The sequence below is a fragment of the Hypanus sabinus genome, chromosome 8, assembly GCF_030144855.1.
Source record: "Hypanus sabinus isolate sHypSab1 chromosome 8, sHypSab1.hap1, whole genome shotgun sequence".
Taxonomy (NCBI): Eukaryota; Metazoa; Chordata; class Chondrichthyes; order Myliobatiformes; family Dasyatidae; genus Hypanus; species Hypanus sabinus.
In genome coordinates, this window is record NC_082713.1 from 147242993 (window position 1) to 147264539 (window position 21547).

Consider the following 21547-nt stretch of genomic DNA (forward strand, 5'->3'; position numbering starts at 1 on the left):
TTAACAAGATGAGTTCTAAGGTATGAGAAAAACCTAAAAATGTGCGTAAGGGTGTTACACTTAGCGTAAAACTAGACATAATAAAGTGTTTCGATCGAGGTGAACAAAGTAAGGATATAGTGAGCTTGGCTAAGGGTTTGTGGAAGTTGACGAAGATGATGTTGAAGAGGTTTTGGCATCTCATGACCAAGAACTGAGAGATGAGGAGCTGATGAAGAGGAAAGGATAACAATTGAAGCCGAACGCAGTATATTTCCAACATCCAGAATTCTGGTACCCACGTACTTGCCACATTTTTTTTGCTGTCTTTCTCTGTCTCTCCCTTCTTACACATTGCTGGTTTATTGTGACAATGAATGGTTAAGTTATTTGTCACCAGAAATATTCATTATATCTTGAGCCTCATGAATCCAGATTGGCCAGAACAGGCACTAAAGTTTTCACTGAGAAAAGAATATTTTCATTGAAAACTATAATGAGAGGCGTTGATCATATGGATAGTCAGAGGCTTTTTCCCCATGGCTAAAATGGCTAACACAAGAGGGCACAGTTTTAAGGTGCTTGGAAGAAGGTACAGAGGAGATGTCAGGGTTAAGTTTTTTATGCAGAGCGGTGAGTACGTGGAATGGGCTACTGGTGGCAGTGGTGGAGGTGAATATGATAGGGTCTTTTAAGAGATTCCTGGGTAGGTACATGGACCTGAGAAAAATAGAGGGCAATGGATAACCCTAGGTAATTTCTAAAGTAAGTACATGTTCGGCACAGCATTGTGGGCTGAAGGGCCTGGTTTGTGCTGTAGGTTTTCTATGATTCCAATAGAGGAACATATCTTCAATCACTGAGGCATGGAGATGACTGAGTTTTCAACTGTTTTGGGAGTTGCTGGTTTGAGAATGCGATTGAAAGCAATTTGGAAATTTGATTTTGCAAAACAACTGCAGAAAGAAGTTAATCCGAGAAAGGAAGATAAATCTGTGTTACAGGTTTTGGTAAAATGATCACAAATAGTCAGGGTTGTGATCTCAAGTGCCTTGGGAGAAAAAAACAAGCTGGAGCAAAATGACCATTAACATGGGTGCTGCTTAATTGGTGGGAAACAAGTAGATAGAACAAAAGAACAGTGAATTTCAAGCAGCTTGAACAACAGGAACTTGGACCAAAACCTGAGGATCATTCTAATGTTTGAGGGAAGAAATGAGAAAAACAATCTTGGAATGGAGCATTCATTAAATAGTGTTTGTCACGGATTAAAAAGGGTGTTATTTTCCTTATGAAGTTTTATGGATCACTTGTGAAGAATTCCATGCTCATAAGGTATTCAGAGAGATATTTGAGATGTGTCAACATCTACTGTCTCTTAATGATTAGTTTCTATTTTTAAAACTGTTTAATTATTTTTAAATTGTTTTACTATTCACCACTTTCTCTCATTTTTCTGGATGTTTTGTAGCTGTGTATGTTATGAAATCTGATTTAATTTTATTATCAACTGAGATCTAATTACATTTACTCTTAAAATTTTTGAGTATTTTTTCAATACCTACTAGAATTTTGAACTTGTATATTTTGTGTGGGTTCTAATGGTGTTTTTTTTTTCATTTTCTATCTTCAGGGGGCAGATGTGAACAAGATTGTAGTAGCTGGTCGTAAGCCCATCCACTTTGCAGCAGACAGTGGGCAGCTTGATGTGCTGGAGTTTCTGATTCATGCTGGAGCAGATATTAATGTAAGATAAGAGCAAGTATATAAATATTGGTTTTGACATAACACAATAGTTGTTCTCGGTGTACCTGAAGAAAATGATGATGTAGTTGCCAATCTAAATTGAAGCTGTATCATCAAAAGTTTAAAATGTTTATTTTGCTAGTTTTGACCCACACCAAGCCCAACCCTTCATAACTATATTCTTGATGCTCAAAAGTAAATGAAAACGCTAATGTTAAATTGTTGTGAAGTTGCCAGGATTAGATGGTTTGTGACCAAGTGCTGAAACAATTTGGAGCAGAGTTGGAGATTCTGTACCCAGAATTTTTCAAAAATGGGGACTAACTTTCAGCTTTGCTCAACTTAGTTGTTAGAAACGTGTGGCAGTATGCATGCTAATTTCTGATAGTAATCACAACTATCTGTGTAGATTTGTAAGTTTTGTGATGCAAAGGATTGGACTATAACTAATGTATTTCTTTGATAAAGGGATGTCCAAGTTATTGTCCATCATTTTGAACATACTCACTCATTTATTGTGGATCAGCTTCTAAGCTGGAAGCTGTGGGGGTGGGGTGGAGGAAGGGTGCAAGGCAATCATAGTATATACAGTGGAGCTAGAAAGTTTGTGAACCCTGTAGAATTTTTTTCTAATTCTGCATAAGTATGACCTAAAATGTCATCAGATCTTAATGTAAATCCTAAAACTAGGTAAAGAGAACCCAATTAAATAAACAACACAAAAAAATCATTATACTCACTCATTTATTTATTGAGAAAATGATCCAATATTACTTATATTTGTTGGGAAAAATATGTGACCCTCTGGGGTAATGCCTCTACAAAAGCTATTTTGAGTTAGGTGTTCCAATCAATGAGATGAGATTGGAGGTGTGGGTTATAAAGGTGCCCTGCTCTATAAAAGAAAGATACACAAGGTCAGGTTACCAACAACCCTGCACTTCTCGAGCAAGATCTGTTTATGTGCACCATGCCTCGATCAAAACAACTTTCAGAGGACCTTTTGAAGAAGGCTTGTAGAGATGCATGCAGCTGGAAAAGGCTACAAAGGCTTCACTAAAGACCTGAGTATTCATCAGTCTACAGTGAGAGAAATTGTCTGCAAATGGAGGAAATACCGTACTGTTGCTACTCTCCCTAGAGTGGGCATCCTGCAAAGATAACACCAAAAGAGCAATATGAAATGCTGAACGTGTTGAAAAAGAACCCAAGGATAACAGCAAAAGACCTGCAGAATAACAGCAAAATACTTGCAGAAATCTGCAGAACTTGCAAAAGTCTCTGTTGCTGTGTCCACTATAAAAAAAAACATTGAACAAGAATGGTGTTCATGGAAAGACACCACAGAAAAAACCATTGCTGTACTTCTCAAGTTTTCTAAAGACCACCTGAATGTTCTACAACACTTCTGGGATAATGTTCTGTGGACAGGTGAGACATAAGAGACAAAATGTTTGGAGGAAAAAGGGCACTGCACACCAACACCAAAACCTCAGCCTGGACAAATTGCTATCATTGAGGGAACAGTGAATTTAAAATTGTATCAAGACATTTTACAGGAGAATGTCGGGGTAGCAGTCCGTTACCTGAAGCTTAATAAAAGTTCGATAAAGCAACAAGACAATGATCCGAAAGACAAGAATAAATCAACTACAGAATGGTTTAAAAAGAAAATTTGTGTTTTGGAATGAATGAGTCAAAGTCCTGACCTTAATCCTATCGAAATGTGAAAGAATCTGAAGCAAGCAGTTCATCCAAGGAAGCCTACCAACATCCCATAGGTGAAGCAGTTTTTTGTAAGGAGGAATGTTTTAAAATTCCTCCAAGCCATTGTGCAAGACTGAGCAACAGTAACTAGAAACCTTTGCATGAAGTTATTGCTGTACAAGGGGTCACATCAGTTACTGAAAGCAGCGGTTCACATATTTGTCCTACAAAAACATGTAATATTAGATCATTTTTCTCAATAAATAAATAAATAAACAAATATACTGTTTTTTGTGTTGTTTATTTAATTGTGTTCTCTTTATCCAGTTTTAGGACTTGCAAGAAGATCTTTTTAGGTCATATTTATGCAGAAATAGAGAAAATTCTACAGGGTTCACCAACTTTCTAGCCCCACTGTAGACCTGTACGAGAGGATGATAGCTTACTTATTGGCTCTTGAAGATGGCAGAGAAGAAAAATGAAGTCAGTTAGTTGCTGATGCTCACTTTACAGTTTGAAACTTGTTGCAGGAATTGTAGGCATGGATTTGCAGAACTGCCACATATTTAAGAATATGGAGCATCAAGGCAGTAAAAATGTACAGCTCTGCCTTCAATACTATAAATCCACGCAAACTCACTACCTTCCCTCTGCAGCTGAATCCTTGACTTCCCGACCAATATACCACAATCAGTAAGGGGAGGCAGCAGCAAACTCTGCTATGATTATTCTTAACACTGGTGCACCACAAGATTGCATCCTCAGCCTTCTATTCTACTCCCTGTACACTCACCACTGTTGCCAGGTTCTGCTCTAGTTTGATCTACATGTTTGTAGATGAATGATAGCACCATTGTGAACTGAATCTCAAATAATGATGAGTCAGACTACAGAAGGAGGGAGATAGACAGCTTGGTAATATGTCATTACAACAACCTTTCAACAAAAAAGCTGGTCATTCACTTCAGTAGGGTGGGGGGAGACAGTGCATATGCTCGTGTTTGCATCATCGGTGTTGAGATTGAGAGCTTGAAATTGCTGCGAGTGAACAGCACCAATATCCTGTCCTGGTCTTACCACCTAGATGCCATGACCTAGAAAGCTCACCACACATCTAATTCCTCAGGAGGTCAGAAGAAATTTGGTGTGCTCCCATGGACCTTTACCAATTTTTGTCAATGCACCATAGAAAGCATCCTATTTGAATCCATAATGGCTTAGTATGACAACTGCTCTCCACAGGTCTGCAAGAAACTGCAGAGAGATGAAGACACAGTTCAGCACATCACGGAAGCAAGGCTCCCCTCTATGGACTCTTGCTCAACTTCTTGGTGTCTCAGTAAAGCAGCCAGCTTAGTCAAAAGACCCTTAGGCATTCTCTCTTCTCCCTTCTTCTATCAGAAGAAAAGCTTGAATACATGTTCCTGTGGGCTCAAGGACAGTTTCTACCCTGCACTAATAAAACTTAAATGATTCCCTAGTACAAGAAGATGAACTCTTATGCTTTGTTTACATACACTGCACTTTCTCTGTAGTTGTTAGATTTTATTCTGCATTGTTATTATTTTACTTTGTTCTAGCTCAATGCTCTGTGTGACGGTCTGATTTGTATGAACAGTATACAAGCAAGCTTTTCACTGCATCTCGGTACATGTCACAATAAACCAATTCCAATGAGTGCATGTTTGATTGTCAGTGTGGCCCATAAGGCATGCCTCCATGCTATATGATGTTATGATGTAGAAAAGAGATCATGAAGATATGTGGAAAAACATGAGATGCCTATTGGTTGTTGATGGAATAACAGTTTTTTATAGCTGCTGCTATATTACTTACTTTGCTGTTTACAACCTGTTCTTAAATCTTGCTTTTAAACATAATGGTTTATGAGGGCTGCCAAAGGTACTAGAAAAAAAGAGGACCCTCCTGCAACATTGGAATCTATTATGGAGATGCTTCGGAAACATAAAATAGAATCTTCTGAACTCAGCAGCAGTTCCAGCAACTCAGCTCTGAAATTAAACAAATTGATGTAAAATTGAATTCTATTCAAAAAACCTTAAGAGAACATGCATGATAAATGATTACAGGAGAAAGAAGATACTCTGACGATTTTGGACGTGAAAATTGAAGACCTGCAAAAGCCTTGTGAAAAACAGTCTAATGAAAAATTACGACAGAAGATTATATCAACTTGGAAAACAGAAGTAGAAAAAATAATCTACAAATTCTGGGTCTTAAAGAGTTAATGGGAGGTAATCAGCCTACTGAATTCTTTGGAAACTACTTGCCAGAATTATTCCCTACAATTTTCAAATCTCCATAGATCGCTCATGCCCAGACCTGCCGTAGGAGAGAGACCTCGATCAGTGATAATCTGTCTTCACGATTTTCAGACAAAGAAACTTTGAATTTGAGAATCCCGCCGAAGAGTTATGATTGATTACTATGGGCAGAAGATCAGAATCCTCAATGATTATTCACCTGAGGTGATGAATGAGTGCTTCAAGTTTAAAAAGGTTATGACGGAACTGTATAACAAAGGTTTTAAGCTGTCCCTCCATTACCCTGCTTGGCTCAGAATTATTTTGAGGGATGGCTCTCAAAAGTGGCTTCGTTCAATACAGAAAGCTCAAGAATTTTTAGATTCAGGAGTTTGACTGTTCAGTATCTTCCTACATGAATAATTGCTTGTTTTACTTTTAATATACCTTTGCAGCTAAGTCTCCTTTTGAACTCTTTAATGCTTTACTTAGAAAATAAGATTTTAATGAGTTAATACCATGTGTGTTAATGTTTTGAATTTTGATAGTTTTTTAATATATTATTCTTATTTTTTGATTTTTTTTCTTTAAATAAAGTTTAGTTTGCTTTTTTTCTTATTTAGTCTAGTTTGGAATGTAGTTAACCTTGAAAATTTATTTGGAGCTATACCAGTAGGTTTTTTTGAGAGGGTAATGTCATTAGGTTTAGCTGCCAACTGTCGACTTTCTGACATTGGGAGGTGGGTGGGGAGAGTTGAGTGTTTTCTGTGAGCTGGTTTGGTCTCTTAGCCACATTTGTTGCCTGGTTACTTTATCTCAAAGTTCATTGTTTGGATTTAGTATACATTCCAGTGGTTACTATTCTAACCTTTTTTTAAGTAGTATTAAAAATGGATCATACTATTAATTTACTTAGTTTTAACATTAAAGGATTAAACTACCCTGTGAAACGGTATATTTACCTATATTAAAAAATTTAATGTCCCAATTATTTTTTTACTAGAAACTTAGATTTGTAAATGTGATTATTTATGCCTCTTCAGTCATTGGAAAGAACTACAGTTTCATTCCTCCTTTCAGGCTAAGTTTAGGGGAATTTCAATTTTTATAGGTAATACAGTTTCTTTTGTTCAACATAAAGTAGTGTCTGATATTAATGGGTGTTTTATCAAGAAAACTAGATAATAACTTAATGGTATTTTCTAATTTGTATGCCCCAAATATAATGATCCAGGGTTTTTTGAGCTTTTTTTTGCTTTTACCAGATTTAAGTCTTTGCTCATTAGTTTTGGGCAGAGATTTTAACTGTTGGCTAGACCCAGTTTTAGATCGATCATCTTCTAACCCGGCAATACTTAGTAAATCAGCCTTGTTTATTCAGTCTTTGCTAATGATATGTGATATTGTTGATGTCTGGCATTTCTTACATCCAATAGATAAGGAGTACTCGTTTTTTTTCCCATGTCCATCATACGTATTCCAGGATTGATTATTTTTTTTATTGTCAGCCAAATGATTCCATTAGTTCGATCCTGTGAATACAAAGAGATTGCTGTTTCAAATCATGCTCCTGTGTTTTTATCTTTGAATCTCCATGTTTTCCCTCAAATAAACAGATTTTGGCATTTTAATCCAACTTTGCTATCAAATAAGGATTTTTTTTTAATTTTTGGAGAGACAAATTACTCTTTTTCTTGAAGAGAATACGCAGGAAGAGACTTCTCGTCTTATTATATGGGATGCCTTCAAGGCTTATATTAGAGATCAAATTATTTCTTATACTGCAAATGTTAAGAAAAAAGCTAATAAAGAGAGAATTGAACTAGCTAATCAGTTGAAACAATTGGATCCAAAATGTGCTTTGGCTGCAGAACCTGCTTTATATAAAAGGCGTGTTGAAATTAAAACTAAATATGATCTTCTTTTAACATTCCAATTGAAACTCAACTCCTAAAAGATAAAAGTTAATTTTATATTCATGAAGACAGAGCAGGTAAATTCTTGACTAATCAATTAAAAACCTTTATAGTTAAACAGCAAATTAAAGAAATCTGTAATGTTAATGGTGATAGGACAACTAACCATTTAGAAATCAATGATACCTTTAGAGAATTTTATTCTAAATTTTATAGTTCTGATTCTCCTAAAGAGAAATACTGTAATGAGTAATTTCTTAGATCAATTAAACATCCCTACATTTTCTGATGATAACTGAAAACAGTTGGATCAACGTATTTCTTATGAGGAAATTGCCAAGGCTGTATGTTCATTGCATTCAGGGAAGGCTCTGGTTCCTGACGGTTTTTCTGGAGAATTTTATAAGGCTTTTTCCTCATTGCTTATACCTCATTTATATTTAGTCTTCTCGGACTCTTTTTAAGTTGAGTAGCTTGCCACAATCTTTTTATGAAGCTTCTATTTCACTTATTCTTTAAAAGAGTAAAAACCCAAACTGAATGCTTGTCATATAGACCTATCTCTTTACTTAATGTTGAACCTAAAATCCTATCCACAGTTCTGGCTCGTAGGATTGAAAATATTTTACCATCTGTTATTTCTGATGATCAGACCGGATTTATTAAAAACCAATATTCCCATTTTAATATTCATCATTTATTAAATGTTATTTATTCTCCTTCTAAAGAGATATTGGAATGTGTGATATCCTTCGACGCTGAGAAAGCCTTCGATCGGATTGAATGGAATTACTTATTTAAAACCTTAGAAAAATTTAATCTTAGGCCCAATTTTATTCAATGGATTAAATTGCTTTATTTATTTCCCTCTGCTCAAGTTCTTACTAACTCTCAGAATTCTAAACCATTTAAACTTCAAAGTGGAACTAGTCAAGGTTGTCCCTTGAGCCCTTTGGTTTTTGATCTGGCTTTAGAACCCTTAGCTATTGTTTTCTGAGAATCTAATGATATCACTGGTATTTTAAGGAGAGGTACTACTCAGAAAGTTTCACTTTATGCTGATGACCTTTTGCTTTATATTTCTAATGTTGAGACTTCATTACCTTTCATACTTCCTTTACTCTCCTGTTTTAGTCAGTTTTCAGGATATTGTTACAAACCCCATAACTGGGTCATTTACCAGCAAAGATAGAGAGGGCTGTTGAAGTCTGATGGTACTATTTTTAACAGTATTTATTGATAAAAATACACAAAAATAATATCAATGCAAACATACAGATAATATACGTCGTCAATACTAAATCTAAAAGTGCGGGTATAATAATAATCAATAAGAAATAAGCTCTATCGTTGTCTAGGGGATAATGTATTGTCCGATGGAAATATAAAAGTCACTCAGTTCATTCAGGCTACAGTCTTTGGTTGGAGTCAAAAGAGAGATTTTAGAAACTTGCCAGCTTTTACTTTTTATGATGTCGATCCTTAGAAATTTCGTTGGTGTAGCCGGTCCTTTAGCTAAGCCGTTCTTCAATGGTAAGCCCGCTAATTCCTAGGCAAAGGAAAGGACGTACGTGAGCCCCACCGGCTGTCACTATTAAACGCTATCACGGGATTTCTAGCGTTTCTCCTGGTGCGTCTGAAGGGGTTGTTCCCCAGACCCTCTTTTATCCTTACTCATGGGGTCTCAGATGTCAATCAGGTTGGGATGATGCAATCCCTCAACCAGCCCACTCTGGTCATTCCCTGAGGGCTTCAATGAATAGTACAGTACTCAATATACAATTCCGTCTCCAAGAGACAATGGCCGTTATCCATGGCTTTGTCTTGCGGAGGCCAGGACACATTCCAAGCCTTGTGTATTCTGGACGTCTCTCTCTCATTTCCTGGGTCCCAGACCCGAATTAATAGCAATCTTGCGATTCTCACCAAGGAGGGTATACCCTTCGGCCCCTCAGAGTTGTGGCACATTCGTAACAATATAAACTAAATTTTCATAAGAGTGAACTTTTTCCTTTGAATAATTGGTATCAATTAATACTAACCTTCCTTTTTAAAATTGTAAGAAATCAATATATTTATTTGGGTGTAACAATTACTAAAAATTATAAATACTTATTTAAAGAAATTTTTTTTACCCTGCTGAATTATGTAAGAACGGCACTATCAAAATGGTCACTCCTTTCATTATATTTGATTAGTTGAATTATTTCTACTAAAATGAATATCTTGCTTACATTTTTATACCTTTTTCAAGCCTTATCCGTTTTTATCCCTAAATCCTTTTTTGATTCTCTTGATTCTATCATATCTTTATATATATGGAAAAGTAAACGTTCTCGACTAAATGTGAATAGCAAAAAAATAGTTGAGAGCAAAATTCGGCCATTGAAGACAGAAATGGGTGAATTTATTATGGAGAACAAGGAAATGGCAGATGAGTTGAGCAGGTACTTTGGATCTGTCTTCACTAGGAAAGACACAAACAATCTCCCAGATGTAATAGTGGCCAAAGGAACTAGGGTAAAGGATGAACTGAAGGAAATTTATATTAGGCAAGAAACAGTGTTGGATAGACTGTTGAGTCGGAAGGCTGGTAAGTCCCCGGGACCTGATGGTCTGCATCCCAGGGTACTTAAAGAGGTGGCTCTAGAAATCGTGGATGCATTGGTAATAGATTCAGGAACAGTTCCTGCTGATTGGAGGGTGGCTAATGTTGTCCCACTTTTCAAGAAAGGAGGGAGAGAGAAAACAGGGAATTATAGACCGGTTAGCCTAATGTCAGTGGTGGGAAAGATACTGGAGTCAATTATAAAAGAGGTAATTACGACACATTTGGATAGCAGTAGAAAGATCAGTCTGTCAGCATGGATTTATGAAGGGAAAATCATGCTTGACTAATCTTCTGGAGTTTTTTTGAGGATGTAACTATGAAAATGGACAAGGGAGAGCCAGTGGATGTAGTGTACCTGGACTTCCAGAAAGCTTTTGATAAAGTCCCACATAGGAGATTAGTGGGCAAAATTAGGGCACATGGTATTGAGGGCAGAGTACTGACATGGATTGAAAATTGGCTGGCTGACAGGAAACAAAGAGTAGTGATTAACGGGTCCCTTTCACAATGGCAGGCTGTGACCAGTGGGGTACCACAAGGTTCAGTGCTGGGACCGCAGCTGTTTACAATATTCATTAATGATTTAGATGAAGGGATTAAAAGTAACATTAGCAAATTTGCTGATGACACAAAGCTGGGAGGCAGTGTGAAATGTCAGGAGGATGTTATGAGAATGCAGGGTGACTTGGACAGGTTGGGTGAGTGGGCAAATGTATGGCAGATGCAGTTTAATGTGGATAAATGTAAGGTTGTCCACTTTGGTGGCAAGAACAGGCAGGCAGATTACTATCCTAAATGGAGTCAAGTTAGGAAAAGAGAAAGTACAACGAGATCTAGGTGTTCCTGTACATCAGTCAATGAAAGCAAACATGCAGGTACAGCAAGCAGTGAAGAAAGCTAATGGCATGTTGGCTTTTATAACAAGAGGAGTTGAGTATAGGAGTAAAGAGATCCTTCTGCAGCTGGACAGGGCCCTGGTGAGACCCCACCTGGAGTATTGTGTGCAGTTTTGATCTCCAATTTGAGGAAGGACATTCTTGCTATTGAGGGAGTGCAGCGTAGGTTCACAAGGTTAATTCCCGGAATGGCGGGACTGTCATATGTTGAAAGATTGAAGCGCCTGGGCTTGTATACACTGGAATTTAGAAGGATGAGAGGGGATCTGATTGAAACATATAAGATTATTATGGGATTGGACACACTGGAGGCAGGAAGCATGTTCCCGCTAATGGGTGAGTCCAGAACTAGAGGCCACAGTTTAAGAATAAGGGGTAGGCCATTTAGAACTGAGATGCAGAAAAAAGTTTTCACCCAGAGAGTGGTGGTTATGTGGAATGCTCTGCCCCAGAAGGCAGTGGAGGCCAAGTCTCTGGATGCTTTCAAGAGAGAGTTAGATAGAGCTCTTATAGATAGCGGGGTCAAGGGATATGGGGAGAGGGCAGGAACGGGGTACTGATTGTGTGTGATCAGCCATGATCACAGTGAATGGCGGTGCTGGCTGGAAGGGCTGAATGGCCTACTCCTGCACCTACTGTCTATTGTCCATTAAATAAAGTTCATCTTCAAAAAGCTAAAAAGAATGGAGGTTTAGCTTTACCAAATTTTTGGTTTTATTACTGGGCAGTCAGTATACAGAATCTCACATTTTGGTTATATTAACTGAGAGAACTGTCTGGTTTGGGTTTCTTTAGAAGCTAACTCTGTTAATAAATGTTCTACCATCTCTCCTCGGTTCCTCAGTTCCTTTATTTTTAAGTAAACTAACTGGTAGTTTTGTTGTTAAATATACTTTGAGGATTTGGGTACAATTTAGAAAATATTTTGGTTTATTGAGATTTTCTCTTTCAAGTCCCATTTTTTCTAATTTTTTTAAACCTTCTATGAATAATGTAATTTTTAAAAATTGGGATAGACTGGGTATTAAATGCTTCGAGGATTTATTTGTTGCAGGGAAGTCTCATTTTGTTTGAGCAGTTGTCAGCTAAATACAGCTTACCAAAAACTCACGTTTTTTGATATTTATAAATTAGAGATTTTCTGTGATCTCAATTACATACATTTCCTAAAAGTCCTGATAAGAATTTATTAGATGTAATTTTTAATTTGAAACCTTTTCATAATGGATCAATATCTAAATGTTGTTGGGAATGTGAAACATTCCTTTAGACAAAATTAAAATTCTCTGGGAACAAGGTTTACAGACTTCAATTTCTGAGGAAACTTGGAATGAAATTTTTAAATTGGTTAATACCTCATTGTTATGTGCCCATCACTCCCTCTTACAATTTAAAGTGGTCCATAGGGCCTATATGATTAAAGATAAGCTGTCTCATTTTTATTCGGATATATCTCCCTATCTTCATTAATTCATATGTTCTGGATATGCCCAAGTCTTGAAAAATACTGGAAGTATTTCAAACTTTTTCAGTACTTTTTAAAGTAAATTTTAAACCAAACCCTTTGACTGCATTATTCTGTATTGTTGGAGGAAAACAACAATAGGAGACACCTGATTTGCACATTTTGGCTTTTATTTCTCTTATAGTTAGGAGGGCATTGTTGCTTAGGTGAAAAGATGTTGCTCCGCCTCCTCATGCTCAATGGTTAAGCAATGTCATGCTTATATTTAGAGAAGATTCATTCTTCACTTTCTGAATCAAGACAAGACTTTCAAACATTGTGGGACCTTTCTTGAATTATTTTCAAAATCTTTGATTTGTTATCAAGTACAGATGTTGGCTAATAATGTTTTACTATATGATAAGGTTTTTTTCCTTTTTTCTTTCTTTACCAAACAGCTTTTCTTGGTAGTGGCTTTAGATTTTTTTACACAGGTTTCCCCCGCAATCCGAAGGTAGGGCGTTCCTATGAAACTGTTTGTAATCTGAAGTGGCGTAAAGCGAAGAAGCAATTACCATTAATTTATATGGGAAAAATTTTCAAGCATTCCCAGACACAAAAAAAACCTACCAAATCAAAGCAAATAACACATAAAACCTAAAATAACACTAACATATAGTAAAAGCAGGAATATGATAAAATTGCACCCTATATAAAGTAGAACTATTGTAGGTACGGTGTAGTTTCACTTAACAAACTCGGGAAGACAGCGAGCCAAAATCGATTTGGAGAAAAAAAATCGGCGCGTACGCATGTACGTGCATGCGCAAACAACTGCCCGCACAAAGCTTCACGGTTGTTGTAGTCTTTCTCGGGGTAAACACACGTATGAAGCACACGTCTTTTTTCCGTAAAAGCGAAAATCCTCTTTGATTAGTGAAAACAGGTACTAATGTAAGTCTTTCATAACAGCAAGTTGTCGTAAATCAAACATTTGAAAAGTGGGGGCCACCTGTATAATAAAAATATTACTTTTCAATATTACAATTCAATTTAATTTACGTGAATATGGGGTAATGAGACTTTAAGTGTGGTTCAAATATATTGTAATTGATATATAATAGATACCTTCCAGTACTCTGTATTCTTTCTTTGTAAGAAATCAATAAAAATATTGAAAAGAAAAATATTAATGCAGGATTGAATTGTAGTTGTCCCTCTGAGAGTGTGGATCAAATGGGGAGATGCCAAATGAAATTTATGGGTTATAAAATATTGATTCTTCCATTTGTTAAATTTTTAAGCTGAACAGTCCACAACCATTACAGAGAATGAAAGGAATAGCTCAGAAAACAATCTCTCCATAGAGGGATATATGGACGAAAGGTCTCGGCCCGAAACGTCGACAGTGCTTCTCCCTATAGGTGCTGCCTGGCCTGCTGTGTTCCACCAGCATTTTGTGTGTGTTGTTGTTTGAATCTCCATAGAGGGATATTGGAATGTTAATCACCTTATGACACATATATAATTAACACTGTTTATTGAATTAGATCACAATTTATTTAATATAGTTGTAGAGTAATTGATGTAATCTAATTAAACTAACTGGAATAATATTGATAAGCATAAACATGATGGTATACCTAATGCCACTTCATTGTAATCTACAGAGCAAAACACAGTGAAAGCAAGTAGACAATAATCCATAAATGGTTACCTCATAGTCAACAAAATATTCAATTTGTAGCAGAAATACACAGAACAATACAGCACAATACGGTCTCTTTGGCCCATGATGTTGTGCCAAACTTTTAATCTATTCCATCCTTCCCTCCTACATAAGCCCATAACTCTGCAATTTTTTTTCATCCATGTGCATATCTAGTAATGCCTTTAATGCTCCTAAATACATATCATTAGGAAAGATGGGATAATTTAGTGAGCCTGCTATATAATTTTATTTTTTCATTCTTCCAAAGTAGCTAGTGGTGAAAGCCTGCAGGGAAAGGCCGGAAAGTTACAGGCTGGTAAGGCTGATACGAGTGGTGGGAAGGTTATTTGAGGGGGTTCAGAGGGTCAGAAACTACCAGCATTGGGAAAGCCAGGAGGCGAGGGGTGGTCGGAGTGGCTTTCTGTATGAGCTATCTTTCCTCATATTTTGATGATACAAGTTTGTGTACTATTGTCATATATACCAAGGTACAGTGGAAAAACTTGTCTTGCATGCCTTTCATAGAGATTGATGAGAGTGGTGGTAGACATTGCCTACGTAGATTTAGCAAGGCTTTTGACAAGGTCCTGCTAGTCTAGAAGGTTAGATTATATGGGATCCAGAATTAGCTAGACACTTGGATTAAAAAAAAACCTGGCTTGCCGGATGGAGACAGAGGGTAATAATGGAGGTATGGAGGTTTGATATTCAGATTGGAGGCCTGTGACCAGTGATATATCACAGGGATTGGTACTGGGTCGGCTGTTGTTTGTCAGCTATATTAATGGCTTGGATACCAGTGTTATTATATGTTTAAAAATAGGCTGATGATATCAAAATTGCTGGCATAGTAGACATTGAAGGAGGCTAAGGTTACAACAGGATCTAGATCATCTCGGGAAGTAGGCCAAGAACGAGATGAAATTTAACTCAGACAAACGTGAGGTAAGACCATACGATACAGGAGCAGAAGTAGGTCATTCGAGTCTGCTCCACCATTCAATGATGGACTGATCCAATTATTCCAGTCAGCCCCACTCCCCTGCTTTCACCCCTTACCCTTTGATGCCCTGGCTAATCAAAAACCTATCTATCTCTGCCTTAAGTACGCCCAATGACTTGGCCTCCACAGCCACTCGTGGCAACAAATTCCACAGATTTACCATCCTCTGACTAAAGCAATTTCTCTGCATCTCAGTTCTAATAAGACGTCCTTCAATCCTGAAGTTGTGTCCTCTTGTCCAAGAATCCCCTACCATGGGAAATAACTTTGCCGTATCTTATCTGTTCAGGCCTTTTAACATTCTGAATGTTTCTGTGAGAATCCCCCTCATTCTGAACCCCAAGAGCTGCCAGGTGTTCCTCATACGGTAGCCCTTTCATTCCTGGAATCATTCTCATGAATCTTTTCTGAACCCTTTCCAATGTCAGTATATCCTTTCTAAAATAAGGAGCCCAAAACTGCACACAATACTCCAAGTGTGGCCTCACGAGTGCCTTATAGAGCCTCAACATCACATCCCTGCTCTTATATTCTGTATCTCCAGAAATAGCTGCCAACATTTCATTCGCCTTCTTTACTACTGACTCAACCTGGAGTTTAACCTTTAGGGTATCTTGCATAAGGACTCCCAAGTCCCTTTGCATCTCTGCATTTTTAATTCTCTCCCCATCTAAATAATAGTCTTCCAGTTTATTTCTTCCACCAAAGTGCATGACCATACACTTTCCATCATTGTATTTCATTTGCTGCTACTTTACCCATTTCCCTAAACTATCTAAGTCTCTCTGTTTCCTCAACACTACCCTCTACTCCACCTATCTTTGTATCATTGACAAATCCATTAGTACCATTGTCCAAATTATTGACATACATCATAAAAAGCAGCGGTCCTAACGCCGACCTCTGTGGAAGCCCACTGGTCAGCGGCAGCCAGCCTGAATAGGATCCCTTTATTCCCACTCTGTTTTATGCCTATCAGCCAATGTTCCACCCACACTAGTAACTTCCCTGTAATTCCATGTGCTGTTATCTTGCTAAGCAGCCTCAGGTGCGGCACCTTGTCAAATGCCCTCTGAAAATCCAAGTACACCAAGTCTACTATATCTCCCTTGTCTAACCTGCTTGTAAAAAGGTGCAGTAGGTTTGTCAGGCAGGATTTTCCTTTTAGGATACCATGCTGGCTTTGGCCTATCTTGTTATATGCCTCCAGGTATCCTGTAATCTCATCCCTAGCAATTGATTCCGACAGCTTTCCAACCACCGATGTCAAGCTAACAAGTCTGTAGTTTCCTTTCTGCTGCCTCCCACCCTTCTTAAATAGCGGAGTAACATTTGCAATTTTCCAGTCATCCAGTACAATGCCAGAATCTGTCAGTTCTTGAAAGATCATCATTGATGCCTCTGCTAATTAATCGTTAATTAAAGATGTTCTATTTTGGTAGGTTAAACCAGGGCAGTACTTGTACAGTAAATGGTAGATCCGTGGAGAATGTTGTAGAGCAGAGAGGCCAAGAAGTAGAAGAACATAATCCCTGAAAGGTGGTAACACAGGTAGACGGTGGGGAAGAAGGTGTTTGGCATGCTTGCCTTCATCAGTTCCAGGCATTAATACAGGAGTTTGAATGTCATGTTCCAACCGCACAGGTCTTTGGTGTGACCATACTTGGAGTATTATGTCTGTTCTAAACCCTAACTATAGGATGGACATCAATAAGCTTGAAAGGATGCAAGAAATATTCATGATTTTGTACTATGATTGAAGGGCTGGAGCTACAAGGAGAAGCTGGAAAGGCTGGTACATTTTTTCACTGGACCTTAGGAGGCTGAGGGTGATCCTATAGAGATATCGATGTTCCTCAATATTTTATGAGGTGACTACCCACAGTCATTTTAGAACAGTCTATAACTAGAGGTTCAAGCTGGAGGAGGAATGATATAAGGAGGATTTGGGGGGAGGTGTTTATAGCCTTTTCCACACCGAGGGTATTGGATTATGTGGAATGAACTGTCAGAGAAGGTAGTAAAATTGGATACAATTATAGCATTTAGACCATAAGATATAGGAGTAGAAGTCAGCCATTTGGCCCATCGTGTCTGCTCTACCATTTGTTCATGGCTGATCCAATTTTCCTCTCAACCCCAATCTCCTCCCTTCTCCCCATATCCCTTTGTGCTCTGACCAATCAAGAATCAACCTCTGCTTTAAATATACATAAAGACTTGACCTGCACAGCTGCCTGTGGTAAATAATTCCACAGATTCACCACTCTCTGGCTAAATAAATTACTCCTCATCTCCATTCTAAAAATGTACCCTTCTTTCCAGAGGTGTGTCTCAGAAAGATATTTGTGTAGGTTTATTAATTGGAAGGGGTTAGAGGGATGTGAACCGAAGGCAAGTAAATAGGACTAGCTGAGGTAGGCAACTGGGTTAGTGTGAACTGGTTGGGTTGAAAGGCCTATTTCTATTATATAGGCTAAGAAATCTTTCTTCATATTCCTGCCATTGGAAACTGATGATAAATGATGAGATAGGAATATTGGTACCAAAATGCTTAGGCCAAGAAATTACAATTTATAATTGGTACTGATGGAGCTAAGATATAACGAAGAATAGAATCGCTGGATGGAATTGTTTTTGTATTGAAAATTATAAAACAGCAAGGAACCAAGAGTCCATTGACAGAGACTATTAATGTTAATAGACTATTAATAGTTAATAGAGAAGATTTTGTTTTAATAGAACCAATAGCCAAATCTTGAAATTTTAAGAAATGGCTACAGAGAAAGCAGATGATTTGAATATCCATAGTTCTATAGAATCAAGAGAAGTTTCAGTGGATTTGGAAGTTACAATTGTAACCTGCTGTTGAAGAAAAAAGTGGAAAAGAATGTGTTGAATAACAGACTACTTAAGTTGAAAGAAGATTCTAGTACTTTTTTAGGGTTATGGAGTACTTAGAAAATTGTAATCATGAATTTTCAGTTTTCATGAAGTGTCAAGAGATTTTTGTATAATTTTAGATCTGATGGAATTGGGACTGACATATTGGTTCAGTTTTTGCAACAAGTAATGATACAGCTTGAAGCATTCTCTGATGTAATGGAGGAAATCATTGAGTAACAACACACTTCTGTACCTAAGTGTTTAAAAACATTTAGAGATCGCATGGATGAGCTACAACAATTGTTCATCCCAGTTTGGCAAAAGAATAAACCAGGGAAAGTAGTGCACCCGTGGCTGACAAGGGAAATTAGGGATAGTATCAAATCCAAAGAAAAAACATATAAATTAGCAAAAAAAAGTGGCACACCTGAGGTCTGAGAGAAATTCAGAGACCAGCAGAGGAGGACAAAGGGCTTAATTAGGAAAGGCAAAAAAGATTATGAGAGAAAGCTGGCAGGGAACATAAAAACTGACTCTAAAAGGTTTTATAGATACGTGAAAAGAAAAAGATTGGTCAAGACAAATGTAGGTCCTTTACAGTCAGAAACAGGTGAATTGATCATAGGGAACAAAGACATGGCAGACCAATTGAATAACGACTTTGGTTCTGTCTTCATTAAGGAGGACATAAATAATCTTCCGGAAATAGTAAGGGAACGAGGGTCTAGTGAGATGGAGGAACTGAGGGAAATACATGTTAGTAGGGAAGTGGTGTTAGGTAAATTGAAGGGATTAAAGGCAGATAAATCCCCAGGGCCAGATGGTCTGCATCCCAAAGTACTTAAGGAAGTAGCCCAAGAAATAGTGGATGAATTAGTGATAATTTTTCAAAACTCCTTAGATTCTGGATTAGTTCCTGAGGATTGGAGGGTAGCTAATGTAACCTCACTTTTTAAAAAAGGAGGGAGAGAGAAACCGGGGAATTATAGACCGGTTAGTCTGACATCGGTGGTGGGGAAAATGCTAGAGTTGGTTATTAAAAATGTGATAACAGCACATTTGGAAAGAGGTGAAATCATTGGACAAAGTCAGCATGGATTTGTGAAAGGAAAATCATGTCTGACGAATCTTATAGAATTTTTTGAAGATGTAACTAGTAGAGTGGATAGGGAAGAGCCAGTGGATGTGGTATATTTAGATGTTCAAAAGGCTTTTGACAAGGTCCCACACAGGAGATTAGTGTGCAAACTTAAAGCACACAGTATTGGGGGTATGGTATTGATGTGGATAGAGAATTGGTTGGCAGACAGGAAGCAAAGAGTGGGAGTAAACGGGACCTTTACAGAATGACAGGCAGTGACTAGTGGGGTACCGCAAGGCTCAGTGCTGGGACCCCAGTTGTTTACAATATATATTAATGATTTAGACGAGGGAATTAAATGCAGCATCTCCAAGTTTGCGGATGACATGAAGCTGGGTGGCGGTGTTGGCTGTGAGGAGGATGCTAAGAGGATGCAGGGTGACTTGGATAGGTTAGGTGAGTGGGCAAATTCATGACAGATGCAATTTAATGTGGATAAATGTGAGGTTATCCACTTTGGTTGCAAGAACAGGAAAACAGATTATTATCTGAACGGTGGCCGATGAGATGCAACGAGACCTGGGTGTCATTGTACACCAGTCATTGAAGGTGGGCATGCAGGTACAGCAGGCGGTGAAAAAGGCAAATAGTATGTTGGCATTCATAGCAAAAGGATTTGAGTACAGGAGTAGGGAAGTTCAACTGCAGTTGTACAAGACCTTGGTGAGATCACACCTAGAATATTGTGTGCAGTTTTGGTCCCCTAATCTGAGGAAAGACATTCTTGCCATAGAGGGAGTACAGAGAAGGTTCACCAGATTGATTCCTGGGATGGCAGGACTTTCATATGAAGAAAGACTGGATCGACTAGGCTTATACTCACTGGAATTTAGAAGATTGAGGGGGGATCTTATTGAAACGTATAAAATTCTAAAGAGATTGAACAGACTAGATGCAGGAAGATTGTTTCTGATGTTGGGGAAGTCCAGAATGAGGGGTCACAGTTTAAGAATAAAGGGGAAGCCTTTTAGGATCGAGATGAGGAAAAACTTCTTCACACAGAGAGTGGTGAATCTGTGGAATTCTCTGCCACAGGAAACAGTTGAGGCCGGTTCATTGGCTATATTTAAGAGGAAGTTTGATATGGCCCTTGTGGCTAAAGGGATCAAGGGGTATGGAGAGGAAGCAGGTACAGGGTTCTGAGTTGGATGATCAGCCATGATCATACTGAACGGTGGTGCAGGCTCGACTGGCCGAATGGCCTATTCCTGCACCTATTTTCTGTGTTTCTATATTTCTAGCTGTGCTTCCCTGCTTCTCCATGGGTTGTGCTCATGCAGCCTTCTTCATGCATTCAGTAGAAAACAGATTGGTTGCACGTTCTATTATTTTAAAAAGCACAAAATTATGATTCTCGTGAAATAGGATGGAACTGAGTTTTTAAACTCATAATCACTTCTCTGAAAACTTTAAACAAAAATGTTTGATGGCTAATTTCTGCAGTTACTTTGAATGTACTTGACAATTTGCCATTTTTTTTAATTCTTATTTTCTATTTTAAAACAAACTTGAGTATAAGAGGGCCACTTGACACCTCAGCGCTGCTCTGCCTTTTAATAAGAATGTGGTTGAGGTAATTGTAAATTCAGTTCCACATTCCTGACAATCTGAATATATTTCTCTGATTTAAATATATTTGCAGGTTTTGATCTGTGTGCCTCAAATTTTATTTTAACCTTTTTAAAATTGTCAAAAATTTGTTCATAGCTTGAAACTTTTTACTTCCCAGTTTGATGTCCCGAGAGTTTTTCCATGCAATTCTTTGCTGAATTCGATGGATGACATCACTACTGTTGGACCCCAGAAATCCAAATGGCTAGTATCTCACAGCAATTGATGTCAGGAAAGGGAATTCCAGAGCATAGAAAACTAGTAACGGGAGTGCGCCACTTGTCTCTTTCAAGCCAGCTCAACAATTATGGTTTTTTACATATATATTCCGTGGCTTAACTTGCAAATACATTCACCTGAAGCTGAGAAGTCCAGAAGTTCACCCCCTCTGAAGAGATTTTTTCTCACCTCTGCTCTAAATGTTTGTCTCCATATCCTAAGACTGATTTGCAACCCCTGTCCGCCATTTGGAGATATTCCCTGCCATTAACCTCTCAGACCCTAATGGAAGTGCAATTTCCTCCAGCCTTTCAAAATTCTACTGAATATTTGTGTAGTCAGCTCAATATGTCCTCATGTAGCAATCAATATGTTGAATTTTCCTTGCACTCCCACTGTTTTTCCTTGCCCTT

At 37.9% G+C, this 21547-nt stretch overlaps 1 protein-coding gene across 1 annotated transcript in view; it reads left to right on the forward strand.

Moving 5' to 3' along the window:
• Positions 1 to 21547, forward strand: part of mtpn (myotrophin) — a 79723-nt gene that overhangs the window by 26520 nt on the left and 31656 nt on the right. The window contains exon 2 of the mRNA XM_059978192.1: positions 1613 to 1726. Coding sequence (XP_059834175.1) covers positions 1613 to 1726 — 114 coding nt within the window. The remainder of the gene's footprint in view (positions 1 to 1612; positions 1727 to 21547) is intronic.